The 18,833-nt window shown below is 39.7% G+C and overlaps 1 protein-coding gene across 2 annotated transcripts; it reads left to right on the forward strand.

Annotated features, from left to right (window-relative positions):
* The first annotated feature begins 30 nt into the window (after positions 1-30).
* LOC135474832 (zinc finger protein ZFAT-like) lies at positions 31-18,022 on the forward strand. Of its 2 annotated transcripts, XM_064754446.1 has the most exons (14): positions 31-52; positions 1,750-1,997; positions 2,504-2,629; positions 3,743-3,817; positions 4,896-5,027; positions 5,860-6,360; positions 7,545-8,849; positions 9,348-9,561; positions 10,187-10,290; positions 10,916-11,195; positions 12,391-12,787; positions 14,528-14,618; positions 15,153-15,235; positions 16,143-18,022. In XM_064754446.1, the coding sequence occupies exons 2-14, from the start codon at positions 1,769-1,771 to the stop codon at positions 16,569-16,571; spliced, it is 3,966 nt and encodes a 1,321-aa protein (XP_064610516.1). In that variant the 5' UTR covers positions 31-52; positions 1,750-1,768; the 3' UTR covers positions 16,572-18,022. The 2 variants fall into 2 exon arrangements, with proteins under 2 accessions (XP_064610516.1, XP_064610513.1); XM_064754443.1 differs by having other exon boundaries at positions 39-1,997.
* Positions 18,023-18,833: the final 811 nt, after the last annotated feature.

Here is an 18,833-nt window from a genome sequence, read left to right on the forward strand (position 1 = left end):
TTTTCCGGCGACGGCGGCCATATTATTAAATTCACAGCCGCATTTGTGGGAGGTAAAACAAACCATTTTCTATACTTTTTTGTGGATATATGGCATAAGTTAAGCAATGTAGATTTACTACTTTATGATATATACAGGTCTGCCGGTTATCGATGGGAAATTCTTCTAATGGTTGGTCACAATGTGATGTTTAGTGTCGAGGCTACACAGGCAGTTGCTAGCTTCTGAATAAGTTTGACGCTCGAATTTTGTTTGCAGACGAAGCAAGACCAAGTGTTTGGTGCTTTGCAGTGTACATGGACGGCTGTAGTGAGACGATACAAAGTCTGCATATTATCAGGACACTCTCCTGGGAAAGAATAAAAAATGAGAATAAATGACATAAACAAACCTTGAACCAAGCCCTAGGAGGGAATGTAGTAACTCACCTTGGCCATGTAGCCTAATGACGTAGTATGCCTAAGGTTCGTCCTACGATACAACGTCCAATCTGTTTCCCATTAACCATTTGAATGGTCCATGGCAATAAATTGAAGAATGTAAGCAGAAGTTCTTAAGACAAGCCAATGTAGGGTCTGTGCCAGAAGTACGGGTAGGCTAGATTGTTTCATGGCATACTGTATGACTACATGTAAGAGCGGACATCGCTTTTTGAAAAAAAAAACAGAAGTTTACACCCAGTTTCACAAAGCGACACACAACATTTTCTTTATCGTACATATGTCGTACAGTATTTTGTATGTCACTATTAATGTACCATTGTGCTATATGTGCGATATCGTACAAGTATGACATCTTTGTGAAAGTGGCCCATGTTCCCGTCTCCACTGCCATTATGTACTACAAGCCACAAATGCATTTCTAGAGCTGTGCGAGATGTGTTTTCAGTCTGGCTAGTACCATGGAATCTTGCCTTTAGCTGCGTTAGTTTGTGACAGCCACCAGCCTGTCTCCTCCATATCCGCATGAGCTTAATTGCAGGACTTCTGAAATACTGAATCTGCCTGTTAAGAAAGCGGGACTCTAGCAAAACAATACAGCTAGACCGCAGGATTTTATGGCTATTGGTAGAGTGAATATACCTCTTGCATATAGTCGGGTCTGTCTGCTCTATAGTGGTTACTGTAAAATCACATCAGGTCGCACAAGTGTAGCCAGTAGACCATACTGAAAAGCACGTCAAAGATAATGACACATTTATAGAACAATGTGTAAACGTATGATTGAATGAGGGGTGGGGGGGAGAATATGTTGCCTTTTAGGGTCCAATAGTTGTGGAATAATGTTTGACACCTTGTACATTTATTTACGTATTTATTTTATGGGTGTTTTTAACACCATGCTCAAGGCTTTTTCACTTACGTACAGTGACAGCAGTTATGTTTAAACATCAAAAGCTGGATTTTTACACACAAACTCAATGGTAAGGGGCATGTTGAAACAAATCAATGCTTTGACTATCTGAACCACTCTGAGGGCCCCACGGAACACCAACCTTCAGTTTTGATATATTTGCTGTCTTTTAGTTATGTTAGGAACTAGTTTTGGGGTTTCTGTTGTGAGATGAACATTGAAGGCTTCTTACTGAGTTTTGTCCCATTTTTACACCTGACCATATTGCAGAATCAAAGAAGATTAAGAAAACATAAATTAATATATGTTAATCATGTTAAAATAAAAGGTTGGTTTGTGGATGATGGGGAACATATATACTTCATGTACTTGTAGGCATGTATCTGTTATAATTAGTTTTTGTAGATCAGCCAAGATGCCCCTTGATACCTTTATTTGTGGGAGCTGCCATGTGACATTCAATGACATTGAACACTTCATTGTCCACAAGAGAGATGGCTGTGGGGCTCAAGAGGGGGTTGATGAGAACCTGGGTCAGTCGGTGACATATACAGTACAGATGGAAGGGGTGGCTACTACAGAAGCAGATGGGAATTTCACCACACCCGAGGGACAGGACATCACAACAGTAGTCTTCCCTACAGGTATTTATACCAATATACAGGCTGACTTCAAATATTAATAATTCACTAATTACTTTGACCTTTACTATCCATAGGAACTTTTCTGTTCAGCATCAAAAACGTCCTTGATACCAGAGGAATTGTGATTTTGTGGAAATGTTTACTTCCTTGAATATGGCAGTGGCAGCCCTGACTAAGTGACTCTTCAGCCCAAGTGTACAAGTAGCACATTGAGAAGTGGAGAAAAAAAACACAGTGCTTCAAATGCAATGAAAATATATCTGAAACTGAACTTTTGTTTAAATATTGCCCTTTGACTGTTAATTAAGCAGTTCTGACTTATCTTCAGGCTACTAGTACTCCAGATCAGACAGAGCATCAGACATGTTGGGTAGCATAATGCAACCAGACTTCAAATTTTTATAATGAAAAAAAAAAAAAAAGTGAAAATAAACAAGCTCCCAGAGTGGATTTACTTTGTGCTCTCCTAGTAACCACCTAATGGTTGTGTCTCTTATTGTTTGTAGGTGGGGAAGAGCAGTCTCAGATGGTGGAGTTAAGCACCCCTGACATGCCTGAGGCAGACAGTTCAGAAGGACCATATTCTCAGACACTGCTGATTGTCACCACAGCCTCACAGAAAAAAACAACAGGTAAAAACTCTGACCATGGTCAAGGGACTTTTATTTTTGTCAGAACAGAATTGTGGATGTGACTAGGTTTTCAGGTTTAGGGTAAAATCATAGTCTGTCGGAACAAAATTACAGATATGACCGTGTTTTAATGTTCAGGAGACTTAGCCATAGTTTGAACAGAATTACTGAGAGAATGTTTTTTTTTTTTCATGTTTTTTGACTGTGCCATTGTCTATCAGAACAGAATTACAGATATAACTTTTCATGTTCAGGGGACTTAACCACAGAGTATCTGAACAAAATTACAGATATAACTTAGTTTTCATGTTCAGGGGACTTAACCACCGTCTATCTGAACAGAATCACAGACATAACTGGGTTTTCATGTTTAGGAGACACAACCGTTGTCTGTCTGAATAGGGTCACAGATATAAATGAGTTTTCATGTTCATGGGACTTAACCAGAACAGAATTGCAGATATAACTGGGTTTTCATGTTCACTGGCTGTACGCCATAATCTCTCAAAAACAGAATAACACACATAAATGGGTTTTCATGTTTAAGGGACATACATTACTGTTTTAACCATGATCACTGGGTTTTCATTTTCATTGGACTTAACCATAGCCTGACTAGAAATATCAGCAAACAAGTGAACAGTGACAACAAACGAGTACAGGACCTTTCACTTAAAACCATGGATTTAATGTAACAAGTACAATTGTCAGTAGCTGTTATATCCCTTAATAATTTGATGTTGTCTTGCACCAAGTCCCATGTTAAATGATAGGATGTCCAAAAAATGTGACCAACTGACAATCAGAGTGACTTACAGAACTGCTTACTGAAGAAAACAAAATCCAGAATTACATGAATATTTAGCTGAAAATGAATGTGGAAAAAAAATGCTCTCTAAAATCTTACCTGACATCAGGCCTTGGTCAGACAAGTTTTCATAATTTGATATTATGATTGGTTTTCTAAAATCGTCTTTTGCCATCAGTCAGTTGTTTTTTTTTATGAAATGTACATGCACATTGTACTGTAAGTACTGATAGTTAACAGCAATCATAGCAAGTGAAATGAAGTCGTTTCCGTTTGAATATCTTATTTTCTACCACCTGTTTCAGGTAAAAAACGAGGGCGAGGGAAGAAGAAAGAGCCTCCACCAAAACAGCCAGAAAAGTTACCCCTTCCTGATAAAAGTAAGTGACTAAGCATGTTTGTTAGCTTGATCGAAAATAATTTTGAGTAAAAGCATAATACTTTATATGGTAGGCCTATAGCATTAACAAGATTGGGGTTGATATAACACCAGACTAAATGTATATATGCATCTCAGATGAAGTTTAAAAAGCATAATTGTTTTTTCTCTGTGGTGTTGCATAACCGAGATATTGCAGTTCAAAGTCAGCAAAATCACACACATATTGCAGTTCAAAGGAAGCAAAGATGTGCTGATTGAGAACATTGAAAGCGCTACCATGCCATCAGTTTTGATCTATCAGCCTCTATAACCAGAGAACGGCTTACATCCCCCAAACCCTGGTTTGTCATTTAACCATACATGGGTGGGGAATGAGTGACCCGGCAAATATGCTTTAATACACTTCATCCTGTGGCCTCGCAAAGAATTCCAGATTAAAAATTGATTAAATCAGTTACCAAGCACTTCAGAAAAAAATAGCAGTGGCTTTTTTCGGCCTGATTCCACTTCTCTTCCTGATTAACTCAGGTTATATTTTTTGTTGCCTTTTCTTTAATATGTAATCCTACCTGTGTCATTGATGTGGCTGTCTTAACATTTGGTTTGTAAACATTATTAGGCTTTCAGTAAACAGTCTGGTCACTGATCTGTTTATATTAAGTCATCAAACAGAGCATTAGTGGATTCTGAATCTTTCTGCTGAACTGCAAACCAGCGAGTCCCGTATGATTCAGGAATTTATATATTCCCCCCTCTCATTGCTTGTGGGGCCTTGGACACAGTTTAATATGTGGTTGACCACGTTTATGTGACCTTTTGCTCAAGTTTGTGGTTGTTAAAGAACACTTCTCATTTGAAAGTGCGTCATTAGCCATCGTAATTTGGCAAAGGTCAGTGAAATAGTGAAAATGACTGCCATTAAATATGTAAAAAAAATTTTGACTATGCCTTAAGCAACAGCCAAATACTAGTAAATATATAAATATGACCCCAGTGTACAAGTCTGTATAGTTTAATGTTATTTGATGTAGCCAAATCAAGTTGTCTCTACTGAACTGGGATAATTATCTTGACAGGTACTGATGGAAAGTATCACTGTAAGCGTTGCAAGAAGGCGTTTGGGAAAGAGCGTCACTTCCTGACTCATCGCTGCATGGCCGCGTCCGACTATGTGGACATCTCCAAGAGGGACGTTGTGAAGCTGGAAGGTTTGGATGGAATGAAACTATTTTTTTTAGAAAAATGAATTGCTATCCTAAACAAACAAACAAAAAACATCATTGTATATGACAATGATGCAAGGGCTCTGTATATCATTAGACAAAATGATGATGCATGTATTTTATTTTCTAATGGCGATATGTTTTTTCTCTGTTTGCAAGGTTTGACATGTGGTATATAGCCCTTCAGGTGATGATTAATGCTGTGTACCTGGTCAGGTGATGAGAATGGTTATGATGCGTATTTTGTCGATTGATGAGGATAGTCATCACGTATGATGTGTATTTTTTTCCAGGTGGTGATATATGGTGTGGATTCTGTAAGGTGATGAAATATGATGTGTATTTTTGTCAGGTGATGATGTATGATGTGTATTTGCTAGGTGATGATGTATGTTGTGTGGGGGGGCCTTAGTGTGTGGGGTCAGTTAGCGCACTAGCGCAGCGTAGTGACCCAATGCGGTCATGGTAAGTTTAAGTCCAGCTCATACTGGCTTCCTCTCCAGCCGTAAGTGGGAAGGTCTTCCAGCAACCTGCTGATGGTCGTGGGTTTTCCCCAGGCTCTGCCCGGTTTCCACACACTATAATGCTGGCTGCCGTCATATAATTGAAATTTTCTTGAGTACGGCGTAAAACACCAATCAAATAAATAAATGTATGGTGTGTATTCTGTCAGGTGATGATGTGCGGTGTGTATTTGGCCAGGTGATTATGTATAATATGTATTTGCTAGGCGATGACATATGATGTCTATTTTGCTAGGTGAATATATATGATGTCTATTTTGCCAGGTGAATATATATGATGTGTATTTTGCCAGGTGATGAGGATGGTGATGAAGATGAGGATGATATTAACATGTCCATGGAGGTAGAGGACAGTGATGAGTACAAGTTGCCAGCCACTGTGACCAACGAGGATGGAGAGTTGGAAGAAAAGGGTGAAACAACTCCAGAAGCGGTCAGCAATATCCTAGTTACAGATGGTGACACAGAAGCCTTGGTGGACAAATCATCAGAGATTGTACAGGACCTTCCCATCTTCAATAATACTGATGAGAAAACAGCATTTGAGGAAAGTTTGAATGTCGACCTCAGCGGACTTGATGGGATGTTTCGTGTCCACATGATCGAACAGGACTTAAACGAAAATGCCTCTCAGCCTTCACGGCATTCAGGCAGTAACTGCTTCTTTCTCTACTCCTGTAAAACCTGTACCAAAGTGTTCAAGACCTTGTCTCACATGAGACTTCACTGTCTTATTCACACAAAGCTCAAGCCATTCAAGTGTACAAAGTGTGACTACACATGTAATTCTAAAGGTAAGTCAAGTTTACCCTTTACGTTTTATTCTGTTGACAATCTACACATATATGCTGGCTGCTTACAACCCAAGCTGTCAAGCAACTTATCACGAGTAACAATATAAAGCAGGTCGTGACTTAAATAGATATTTTGAAATTTAAACAGAGGGAGAGGTATCCTGCTTTTCCCCGTTTTTGGTTTGATTTGGCTGGAGTATTGCTCAGGTAGCATAAAACCGTAATCATTTGTTCTTTCCTGACTCATTATTTAGCAGTTGTTGGTGGATAATTTTGTACATAGTGATCAGTACAATATCTCTGAAATTAATAAACACAGTTACTATAAAGATCATGTTCTTGCGAAATTATTTGAGAGCTAAATATGTTTATATAAATCGTCGTTCTATATTTATAAGTTAATCTTCATGAATTTTGTTCTTCATCAAAATATACTGTACATTTACATGTCAAAATCAGCCAAAAGCCAGAACATTGTCAAAAAATGTTTGCTCAAGCTTGTGGTGGTTTTAAGCGACTAAAGGGCTGTCAGTTGTGGAGTGGTCTAAAGTGCTGTAGTTGTGAGAATTACTGGTCATAGATTGTCAAATTCAGTTCCCTGCATAGTGGCTTGTTGTCTGGTGTATAGTGGCTTGTTGTCTGGTGTATAGTGGCTTGTTGCCAGGTGCATAGTGGCTTGTTGTCTGGTGCATAGTGGCTTGTTGCCTGGTGCATAGTGGCTTGTTGTCTGGTGTATAGTGGCTTGTTGTCTGGTGTATAGTGGCTTGTTGTCTGGTGTATAGTGGCTTGTTGTCTGGTGCATCGGTCAATATGTGTGATATTGCATTTCCAAGCTCTTCAGAGCAATGACCGTTACAGAAATTAAGGTCATCCAGTATGATTTGCATTTATATGTGGGAAATGTTTTAGATTCCATTATAAAACAACATGGAAGTGGATCAAATACCATAATCATTTGTGTTTCTGAAATTTATCATTTACAAGACACAAAGTCATCTTGTGATGACCTGAGCTCAATTTGAGGTCATAGTTTATGATGCCTTTAAAGTCTGACTTCTGTTGTGTAAGCGAAATTTTCTTTGGTAATGATCTATCTGATAAAGTTGTATCTCAGCTGATGACATTATTTTAACATTGCTTGTTTTTGTGCATCATAGGTGTTGATTATTTTCCTCTTACTTCAGGTAACCTCTATACCCATATGAGGAAGCACACAGGCCAGTTTTACACTTGTTCTGACTGCGATTTCAAAACTGTCAACAAGAGTCATCTTATAGAGCACAAATCCACACATTCTCTGGAGAAACATCAGTGTGAGATGTGCAAGAAAGATTACAAGACTGTGAAATCTCTGATTAACCACATCCGTAAGTATCACTCTTCAAAACGTGGCAAGGAATATCTGCAGCGTTTTACAACAGGCAGGCAGTCGCGTGGAATGACCATCATCCACCAGTGTCACGTTTGTAACAGGAAGTTCAAGAAGAAGATCGACCGTGACAGACATCTTTTCACCCATGACATCAAAGACACGCCCAATGTGAAGCACTGTGAGCTGTGTGATTATTCGGCCAGTCGCCGCGTCTACCTGGAGAACCATTTCCTCAAGCATAGGGTGGTTTACCAGTGTTGCGAGTGTCCGAAGCGCTTCCTGAGTTCAATCCGTCTGATTGACCACCTCAGCAGTCAGCATGGTAAGGACAATTCTGCCGTGAAATGGGAAGCACTGTTTGAGAAGTGTATAGACTGCAGTTACTTCTTGCCTGAACCAGGACTTGTCACTGGCCAATCAGAAAGCATGATTGTCAATCTCCCATCAGAGTTGTCCAGCGAGAGTACTTCAGCTTTGAGCGGTTTGCAGGGTAGCGACTCAAATAGTTACTTGACGGTCACAGACAATGGTGAGACTACCGAAGCCGGAGACGCTGGTCAAACTGAGACTTTGTCAGCGGATATGATATCAGGTAATGACGAAGAGGTCAGCACAACAGAGAAAACAGCCAACAAGGAAAATTCAGAGGAGGAAACTGCTAAAAATAAAGCAGCAGAAGAGACAAGGGCAGAAGACAGGGGTGTGAATGTCTCTGCACCAGATAGAGATAAAACAGGCGAGGCTACAGAGGTTGAATCAGGGCTGCATATAGCTGACACAGAAGGGCAGGCGGACAAACAGACAGTCACACCCGTGGACGCAAAAGCCGGCGGACAGGCCTTGGTAAAGCAGCCTGGCAAAAAGGGCGGCAAAAGGGGTAAAAACAAGTCTGCTGTTAAGGTTAGTGTGGATGAGTCTGATGAGAGTGGAGACGGTCTGGCGATGAAGGAGACCCAAGAGACAGAGACAGATCTGATCACCAGGCTGGGATTTAGGCAGATGAACATGAAGATCTTCCACAAGATGAGGGAGACATTCGGGGAGGAGGAGTGTGAATACTGTGGCCGGCTGTTCTTCAATAAGTGTGATTACGAGCCTCACCTTCGCACGCATACAGGTGAGTTAATCTGACTCAGTGTTGAATGAAAGGAGAGATTTATGAGAAATTCTTTTTTTTTCTTTTTTTTTCACCTGTTTTTAGCTGTGATTAAGAAGCTCTGTAAATTAGTTAACTTGTTTGGTCATTCATTCATATTTGTGATTTGCCTATCAGCAAAGACAACATGAAACCCTATGCTGGTTTTGGGGATTATACATTTGGTAATACGGCTGGCATGTGACAGGATAACGCACAAAATTGGCTTGTGGGAGGAGAGTGCCAAAACTTGTGTGCGTTTACTGTTTAGATTATTAAGATTGACAAAAATAAACAATATCGTGCTAGATAAAACATCACAATACAGTATTATGCATTTCAATTTTCTGATTTGTAATGCAAAATAGCATTCATAATAAAAGGAGACATCATAGTGATATGTCTAAAATAAGATAACATACATATCAGTCACTCATAGAAAGGAAAGTTGCTGTTCCACATGTTGGTATCATTATCCAGGAGACAAGCCATGGTCATGTGACAAGTGCTCCTACCGGGCGATAACAAAGGACAACTTGAAGCGACACGTGGAACGGGAACATGAGAAAGTGACGTTCCCGTGTGCGGAGTGTGAGTTTATCGCCACCAGTCGCACTCAGCTGTGGAGTCATCAGCTCAAACACAAGGGCATGTCCACCGTCGAGTGTCCAGTCTGTAAGGAAACATTTGAAACGTAAGTCACAGGTCCACTCATTTCACTGATTGTCTCATTCGCTTTTCTGTGACTGGGTACAGGGGTATGCTCTAACAATTTCAACATTCAGTATGAAACTTACAGAGACTCGGTTTAGTGCATTTGTCGATGATCAAACACACAAGCAAACATGTAGTGAAATCTACGTCTGTTATATCAGTAGCATTCTAGATGTCGTTTAATAATTGATTAAGTCGATTTGAAATTATACAGATGCTTGATCACAAACAGCAGTGATGCATTGTGCAAGTATGATGTGTTTTCAAAAACATCACATCAGAGAAGAAAAATCTGTCTGAACTGATTGAACTTCTGATGAAAAGGGTGGTGTGTGTGTGTCAGACCTTTATCCAGAATCAAGTAGAAATGGCCTGGTGATCTAAAGGCTGATTAAGAACTACTATACTATACTGATGTAGTGACATATAGTTTGACACAAACGTTGATATGTTTTCCAGGCAACAGTTGTGCTAATACTGTGGCAATATCGTAATTGTGTAAGGAATTGGACTTCCACTTTCCAAAGACTCGTACACCATAGTCATGAGTGTTAAAGCACTATACCATGTACATGCGTACAGTTGTGATTGTGTTTATGATCCAGGTTGAAGGACCTGACAGCCCACGGGACGGCCAGCCACCCTGACGTTCCGGAAATGGACTGGCAGAAGACTCAGGGCTATGTTCAGAAAGCTCAGGGAAAGATGGGTAAGGCTTATTTCTTTATTTATCTGATTAGTGTTCAATGCCATACTCAGGAAATTTTGACTTATGCAATGGCAGCCAGTTTTATAAGTGGAGGATACTCAAATGCTCGGGGTAAACAACTGATCTTGGGCTAGTAACATAGCGATTGGCCACGACACTAAGGTGTCCCATCTTCGTCTCAGGCCATTGTGGAATTAACCAGTTACCAGTGTTTTGGGACGTGTACATACTGTTGAATCAGTTCTTGCAGAAAATTTAATTAAGATTGAAGCATTACACCCAAAGGTTTGTCAGATACTGTTATTAAAGGTGCCATGGTTTCCTCTTGGATCCGCCTGATTTCAACGAATCCTAAACGTGACCGCTGTTATTCGCGTATACATCAGATGTATTAGTATTATGGTGCCCAGTCTATTGTGTGAAAAGTTGTCTTATGTAATGCAATAAAATTTGGTCTTTTTGAGTGTCTTGTACACAGTTTTTGATTGATTTTATAGCATCTTTGGCAGTGTGTATTTTCTCTTAATGCCTATCAGCTGTGCTCATGGGAATTGGATGTGGTGGAACTATCTTAGATGAGTATTTATTTAACTTAAACATTGAGCGATCTATCAATATTTTCCAGGGCGCCGCTCGTACAAATGTCCATACTGTGAGAAAGTGTTTTTCCGTGCCAGTTCTGAACTGCAGAAACACTTGTGGATTCACCAGGGTATCAAGCCATTCAAGTGCCCCCTCTGCCCTTATGCCTGTCGCAGCAACAACAACCTGCAGGCCCATATGCTGCGACATTCCAGTGATAAACCCTTCTTGTGTACGGAGTGTGGTAAAGCGTACAAGTCCAGGACAGCCTTACTGTGGCACACACGCTCACACAAGGGAGGGAAACTCTTCAAATGTGACAGGTGAGGCCCACAACATTTGGATATACAGTTTCTGTTAATGTGGTCAGAGAGCCTACAGTCAGGGCCATTTTTTCATCAAAAATAAGAGACCCCCAAATTTGAACAACTTTGAAAAGTTGTTTGTAAGTTATTTACTAGATTTGAAATGGACTGAAACTTAAATTTACATAAATTTGAATTAACACTACAGCCGTATGCTCTGCATGCTGTGAGTTCAAGTCCAGCTGATGCTGGCTTCCTCTCTGGCGTCTCCTGGGCAGGTCTGTCAGCAGTGGCAGATGCTCGTCGGTTTCCCTCGAGCTTTGCCCGGCTTCTTCTCACTATAATGCTGTTTGTCGTCATAATAGGAAAATATTCTTTTCGGTGTAAAACGCCAAACAAAAAAATTAAGATACTGTGCATCTATAACAACTTGGTATGTTGGACTGGGACTGTGATGAATGCAGGCTCTTTCCTTGCAAATCAGTGAGAGCTTGGCCAAATCTGTCAGTGTAACCCCCCACCCCCCCATCCCCCCCCCCACCCCCCCCCCCCCCTGAAAGCCTACTACTCATGATAAAGTGTTTACTCCAGAACGTAGACATTTTTCTGCATCCGTGCTCGGCCCTGCCAGGGTTATAGTCTGTAACTTGCCACTTGGGTGGTGATCCAAAAGTCTTCCCCACAGTGCTTTATAATGAGCTGTCATTCTTGCCATGACTATTTTAAAAAATTTTCTTTATTGGTGCTTTAGGCAGCTATATAACATTTGATGTAATTTTCCCAAATGTTGTCAGAATAATGCAGTTGTGGATAGACTTGACTACAGACGTGTCTGTAGCAAGCATAAAACTGACCTCCATTAAACTGAACAACACCCTATTCATGAGTTGTAATTTATTGAAAAGAATGGGATAAATAAATCAAATTGATAAGTGATTGTTGATCCAGTTATCCTGGGCAGTGGACTCTTAGCTGATGAATATGCATTTTATATTAATGCTCTCATCAACTATGAATAGAAACTATGAATAAGAAAAAGAAACTATGAATATCAGTTATTCACATGAAAAGAAACTATGAATATCAGTAATCCACATGAAAAGAAACTATGAATATCAGTTATTCACATGAAAAGAAACTATGAATATCAGTTATTCACATGAAAAGAAATTATGAATATCAGTAATCCAGTATTTGTTCCCATTGTCTGTAGGTGTCCGTATGAGGGCAGCCAAAAGAGCCACCTAAACCGTCATATGGAGACCCACAACGTGCAGAAGAGGTTTGCATGTGACCACTGTGAATTCTCCTCCAACACCATAGGTTACATGAAGACCCACTACTCGCGCCAGCACAGGGGCAAGGTCTTTCACACCTCGCAGCTCGGACAGGTGGCCCGCCCCACCAAGGCCACGCCTGCTGAGACCAAGGTGTACCGCTGCCTGTCCTGTGACTACCTGTTTGGGAACTTGAGTGACATGAAGCGCCATTTGAAGGAGCGTCACCATGTGCTGGTGGACAACATCTACAGAGTGGACACGCCATCGCTAGGCTTCCAGCAGGAGACCACGTTACAGCCAGATGCCACACCCCAGCAGACAAACGTGCAGGTCAGTGTCAACTGGTTTGACAGCTAGCCCTCACCCCCAAGGCTTCACAATCATCTGCCTGAGTGGACAGATCCTGGTGGAAACCAGTCATGAAATATGTCATTTATTAGCTCGCCTGTACAAAAGCACAGGTGTAGTATACTGTAAATGCCTTTTTATTTGCGGAGTTCGCAGCAAACACATTTCTGCGAAAATAAATGTCGTCGAATATAAAACCCATGTAAGTAATTTATTAATGTAGCATGCGTTACAGTTATAAATTTGTTAACAAGCACTACAGTTTTAATACTTTTTAAAACACGTTAATTAAAAATACCTAATTAGAATGTATTCCAGCTTTCACAAATCCACCTGAATTGATGGACAATTAATCTCGATTTTTTTTTAAGGAGGCTTAGCTCCATCTAAGTATCAGCACAATGCGACGTTGTTGTTGCTGTTGATTTATTGCTGCGGTTAGAGACTTACAAATCAGTCATTTGTACTGGGCGTGTGTAGGTGATACGATATACATACAATGAGGGAGGCTATTTGTTTATCGACTGTACTTGCCCTCCAGTCAGATTACCTTTCTGACGCGCCTGATGCATCTCTCGGGGGTTTCCGCATTTCAAACTTCCTTTTCATAATGATGATTTCTGAGAAATTTACTCAGATCTGTCACAGTTCACTCAGAGTTTCACTCGCGCTGCTTATGTATGAGAATTAAACATTGAAATTTATTTATATCATATTTAATCCCTCGGAGTGAGTGACACGAATATTTGCTCACACAGCAGGGAAGGGCTGTGACTTATAAAGATTAGCAGTCTTCAAATGATTAAAAGCTTAGGAGGATTAGCTTCCTTTGTCTGATCAAGGTACTGTATTGTATATAATTTTTGTCACATCTTACAGGTACAAATAAGTTTAAATGGTAACATTGTTACTTGAATGCTTGAATTGTTGTATTACTTGACGTTTCTGTATTCAAGTTTGATCAGTTGTGCAAAAATTCTTTTAAGATCCACAAAGTTGATTGCCGCGAATTTGTCTTCTTACCAAATCCGCGAAAGTTTATGCCCATGAATGAAAAGGCATTGATAGGGTACATAACAGGGATAGCAATGTTAAACAAAATGTTGGAGGTGGTATCTTAAAAAGTACAGCATGTATTGACCTGAAGCTTTACATGCATATAAAGCACAATGACACAAGAGGGATGTTCCATCAGTGATGCTCTGCATGCATACTAATTATTGTAAAGTACGAAATTCAAGACTTCAGTACTTTACATATTTAGGTAAGGCTTGCATTCATGTGTTCATGTCGGTGGCCTTACTCTGTCAGTTGGTCTGACTGTGTGTTAATTAGGCTTTGCTTGTTGATAAAATTTTGACGTCATGTCTTTTAAGTTGTCAATTCAATCAACAAGGGGCCTGCAAGATTTCGCAGCTATTGCAAATTTGCATTTGTTTGCGTTCATGAGCAAAATTGAAACACATATCAAAGAAGCCCTTGGTTGTCCTTTAAATAAGTTCCTCAATACACTGGAACTTTTACGTGCCATTTCATGCAAGCATATACAGTAGTCCTCAGTGCGCTGTGTGAAAGACTTAAATTTGACAAATAATGTTTTTGTCTCCAGTCCTGGTAGTTTATTTCAGTAGAGTAAATGTGAAAGAGGTTAAATTCTAAGTAAGGTTTTTAAAGCTGAGCCACGTACTTTAATACTTGCTGATGTGTTGTATGGTTGTACAGGTTGTACAGATTGAGGGACAGGACTCCAGTTTAACACCCTCAGAGCAGGATGCTGGGGCAGCACTGCAGGCACTACAGAACGCTGGCACTTGTGAGTAACTGTCACTGAGGATCTAAGTCATGTCACTCTACTGGTTGAGACTTAAAATACTAATTGTTACTTTGTTTCTAAAAATTTCACGTAAAAAAAAAATACCACCTTTTAATTTAATAAATTACACCTCGTCTAAAAGGCCCTTTTGTGCTGATTCTAAATATGGTTTTCATGATTTCTGTTAATGTTTGTCTTTTACTGTGAATAAAATTCAGATAAAGATTGAGGTTCTACATGGCCCATTTTGAAAAAGCTGTGTGACAACAGAGGCATCACTGATTCTCTTCAGCTGCTTTACATGCTTTGATTACTGTAAAATTTCTGTTAAAATTACCAGTTAGAACATGTTTAAAGACTAACAAGAACCTGGAGTATGTACATAAACTCTTGTTCAAATTACAGTATATTAAGTTTGAAAAGAACTCCTTTTTCACATTTATGTTTGATTTTTATATTATTAGCTTAAATAATACAATCACTATTGAACACTAATGTTTCATTGAATCATTGAAACTTTTGTTTGCCTTTCAGTCTCTGTCCCTTCCCAAGACATGGATGAGAAGACAGCATCAGCAGTGAATATCCTGCAGCAGATTATTGACATGTCACAGCAGGTAGGCTCCCCTTAGTTTCCCACAGGGATTCAGTCAAAGGGGATGGGCCTGTGCTACATGTAAATCTTCAACCTTTCACGTATGAAGTAGCAACTGCAAATGCCATTTGTCCCCCTGAAAACTTTAACATGATGAAACTATGTGGGCTGGGTAGGAAACTTCATGGGCTGGTTGTTCAAAAGTGTATCAAAAGCCAGGGGCCAGTTTCCTGATACATACTTAGTGTTAAGTATCTCCTTGGCTAAATGCACTTTATATCTCTGTAACATACATTATTGTGGTTAAGGGCTTACTTAACTATAAAGTGCACTTCATGAAACCGGCCCCAGGCTTATATCTCTTTACCCTCCTTGTTCCAATACAAAACTGATAAGACTTAAGTCCAGATTGCTGGTAATGCTGGATTTAACTGCTAATATGTTATTAAATAACTCAGTCCAAAGCCCCAAAGAACATGTTATGTTTGTTACCGGTAATCTGATAACAAAAGTAGGCCTATGCTTAAAATATGACAAAATAAACTCCCTCTGTACTTGTGAAAATTTATATACTGTTGTCTGTATGGTGTAAGTTTACTGTTACAAGAGGAGGCATTATATCTGGTGTCCGCAGCATAGTATTCAAGTGAAGCTAACCTTCTACTTAGAGCAGAATTAGACTGAAATAATTTTGAACAGACTTCTATACGCACAGGTTGTCATGTTGTGTGATTTAACCTGGGCTGAAAACTAGCTATAAAGTTAGATTAGCTTTTGTATAACTGTGTAGGCAATGTTGGAAAACATTACTGAAGGTAAATGTTGGAAGCTATCTGAAAGTATGAAAAGTGTAATTACCCTGTCTTCAAGTCTTGTGATCAAAACTCTTGAACTTCAGAGATACATCTACTGATGACCTCTACTTTCAGGGTGCATTTGGTCAGCAGCAGATAACTGTACAAGCTGAAGACGGCCAGATGTTAGACGTGGATCCAGAGACAATCATAGTTCAGCAGGCAGAGGAGGTGGTCATGTCTTCTGACGGAACGCCCCTAGAGGTAGACCAGCAGTACGTCATACAGTATGTCACCCCAGAAGACATCATTGCTCAGGAGGGGGGCCCTCGTGAGACCCAAGTGATTCAAACACAGGAGGCTGCCTCTCATGAATCCAAAGACATTGCCACACAGGAGGTGATTCAGGAGGGGGTCCATCCAGAGCCTCAGAATGTTATTCTTCACCAGGTGTCAGAAGATCAGAGCATTATCTCCCAGGAGGGGTTGATTCTGGAACCTCAAACTATAGAGTCTGTTGCCATGGAGATTGTGGCCGATCAAGAGGTTGCCACGACAGTCTGATACTTGGACAACCTTTGTGTTTAACATTCAGAAATGTCATTTATTTGAATTTGGAGGTATTGAAAGCATTGTTTTTCTATGAATAAGCCACATTCCCATTTTGGGTGGTTGCCATATTTCAGTCAAAATGTCATGAGCTTTCAGCTTTTACAGCCTGAGTGCTCATTTTCTCTCCAGCATATGTGACATACCCAACAGATGCATGCTTACTACATTGAATGTCTATTTCAATGAAATGCAATATGGCAAGTGATATTCCTACCCTATAACTTCTGTAAAAAGCAATCGAGAAACTGAAAATACCAAGTATAAGATGGTTCCTTTGAGATGTTTCTGTTTTATTAGCTGTAGAGAAAAGCTTCAGCTTGAAACTGTAAAGGCCTCTCCGCTCTAGGTGGTAATTTGACAACAGCTGCTCTCTAGTGGTGAATGTTCTAGTCGCTGCTTAAAATGTGAATGTGGTTTATACATGAACATCAGGTTTTATTTGAAATATAAAGGCTTATTCATTTGCATTGAGGTTTGGTGATGGGGGGAGGTTATTTCACTGAGCAAGCATCATAGAAAATACGTACACGCATCCTTGACAAGAGGGAAACCAGATCTGGTCATTGTGTTACGGGAAACAAGTCAACTTTTATTCGTGAAGAGTTACACAGCAGTTTTGTGCAGCTGCATGAAATTTATTTATTCCATTCGCACTCAAGAATATTTTACTTATATGACGGCGGCCAGCGTTGTGGTGGGAGGAAACCGGTCAGAGCCGGTGGAAACCCACGACCATCCACGGGTTGCTGCCAGATGTACAGCCAGAGAGGAAGCTAGCATGAGCTGGACTTGAACATGTAATTTATAATGGCTCAGGCCATCAACATAGCAGGACAAAAACATTTCAGGTTACTTTTGTAGAAATCAGAATTGTAGAAAATAACATGGAAACATTCAGGAAACATCTTATTTATTCTGTAATGAAGTACATGTTCAACACAACTGAAAAAGTTAGGTGATATACATCATTGGAGACGCCACGTGGGAATGGTGATGACATTAAAATTTTCTCTTGTTCCAACTGTATTGATTTGCATGCTAAAGAATTTCATGTGCATTGAATTAGTTTAAATAGGATTTAATGGGGATTTCAAAATGAGTCCTATGTAATGTGGGTTTATTGGTTTATATGGGATTCGAATTTTAGGAGAGTTTTCATTTAGCCAAAATGATGAACATGACATGTTAAAATGAATTGATCTTTTATTTCTATCATTCATTTTTACACAGTGTAGAATTTTATGAACATTGATGTCATTGTAAATACGATCCAGTGGATTGGTGCCACAGACATGATGTGTTAAAAGATGTTAATAGCTACTTTGAAAGGCATAATTTTGTAGGATTTTGTTAATTATTTGAACAAAATAAAACCAGATGACTGGCTTTGACCTTATAAATCAGTTGTGGCGGTTACACTTATTCTTTTTTCTTTCATAAAAGTACAGTATATAGGCAGTTTTGATTTATTGAAAAAATGTATTAAAAACCTCATTGTATATATATGTACCCTAATTCTTCAACCTTTTTAACTGCCTCTGAAGCTTGCATCTTTAATGCCACAAACAAATCATTTTCATAATTGTGTGCATAAATTCCACTGGAAAATGTTCTTTAATGGCTAAAATGGTTGAAGATTTCCAGTACATGCAGCAGTTGGAGACAGTTGGGTGTACACTCCACAAAGCTTACAGTAAGGCTCCACTGTACATGTATGCAGTCAGCAGTACCTGATAGCACAGTTGGTAGACCCAGGGTCAATCCTGGGTCGAGTCACACCTAAGACCTTAAAAGAGGAAATTGTTAATTCCTGGCCTGGCGTTCAGCCCAAGCATGAAAGGAATAGTGTAAAGACTGGTTGACCTGTATCAATATAATGGCTTGGGCAGGCCGGCTTACTTGCCTTTGGTAAGTCGACTCAGTGAAGCAGCAATAGATAAAAGGGCAGCGGAAATCCGTCCTGCAACAGGGAGGCACATTACATGTACAGACTCATTTGTGGTCATATGACTGAAAAATTGTTAAGTATGACGTTAAACCCAAGCATTCACTCACTCACTCAACTCCGCAGTATTCTTCACCTTGAGGACTGGTTTGTGTACAACTGAAAGAGTAGTATTATAGGATACATAGAATGTATGGCTTTTATTTCTTAGTATGCCATGTAGGGCGTAAAAGTACCAAAACAATTTCCCCGTCTATCACATCGGTAAA

This window comes from Liolophura sinensis, chromosome 9 (genome assembly GCF_032854445.1).
Source record: "Liolophura sinensis isolate JHLJ2023 chromosome 9, CUHK_Ljap_v2, whole genome shotgun sequence".
Taxonomy (NCBI): Eukaryota; Metazoa; Mollusca; class Polyplacophora; order Chitonida; family Chitonidae; genus Liolophura; species Liolophura sinensis.

Bases quoted from the DNA above. Each gene is read 5' to 3' on its own strand.
- LOC135474832 (XM_064754443.1), top strand. From the start codon at position 1,694: ATGATGGGGAACATATATACTTCATGTACTTGTAGGCATGTATCTGTT. The intron at 3,818-4,895 runs GTAAGTGACTAA...TTATCTTGACAG, and splicing joins GTTACCCCTTCCTGATAAAA to GTACTGATGGAAAGTATCAC. The intron at 15,236-16,142 runs GTAGGCTCCCCT...CTCTACTTTCAG, and splicing joins TTATTGACATGTCACAGCAG to GGTGCATTTGGTCAGCAGCA.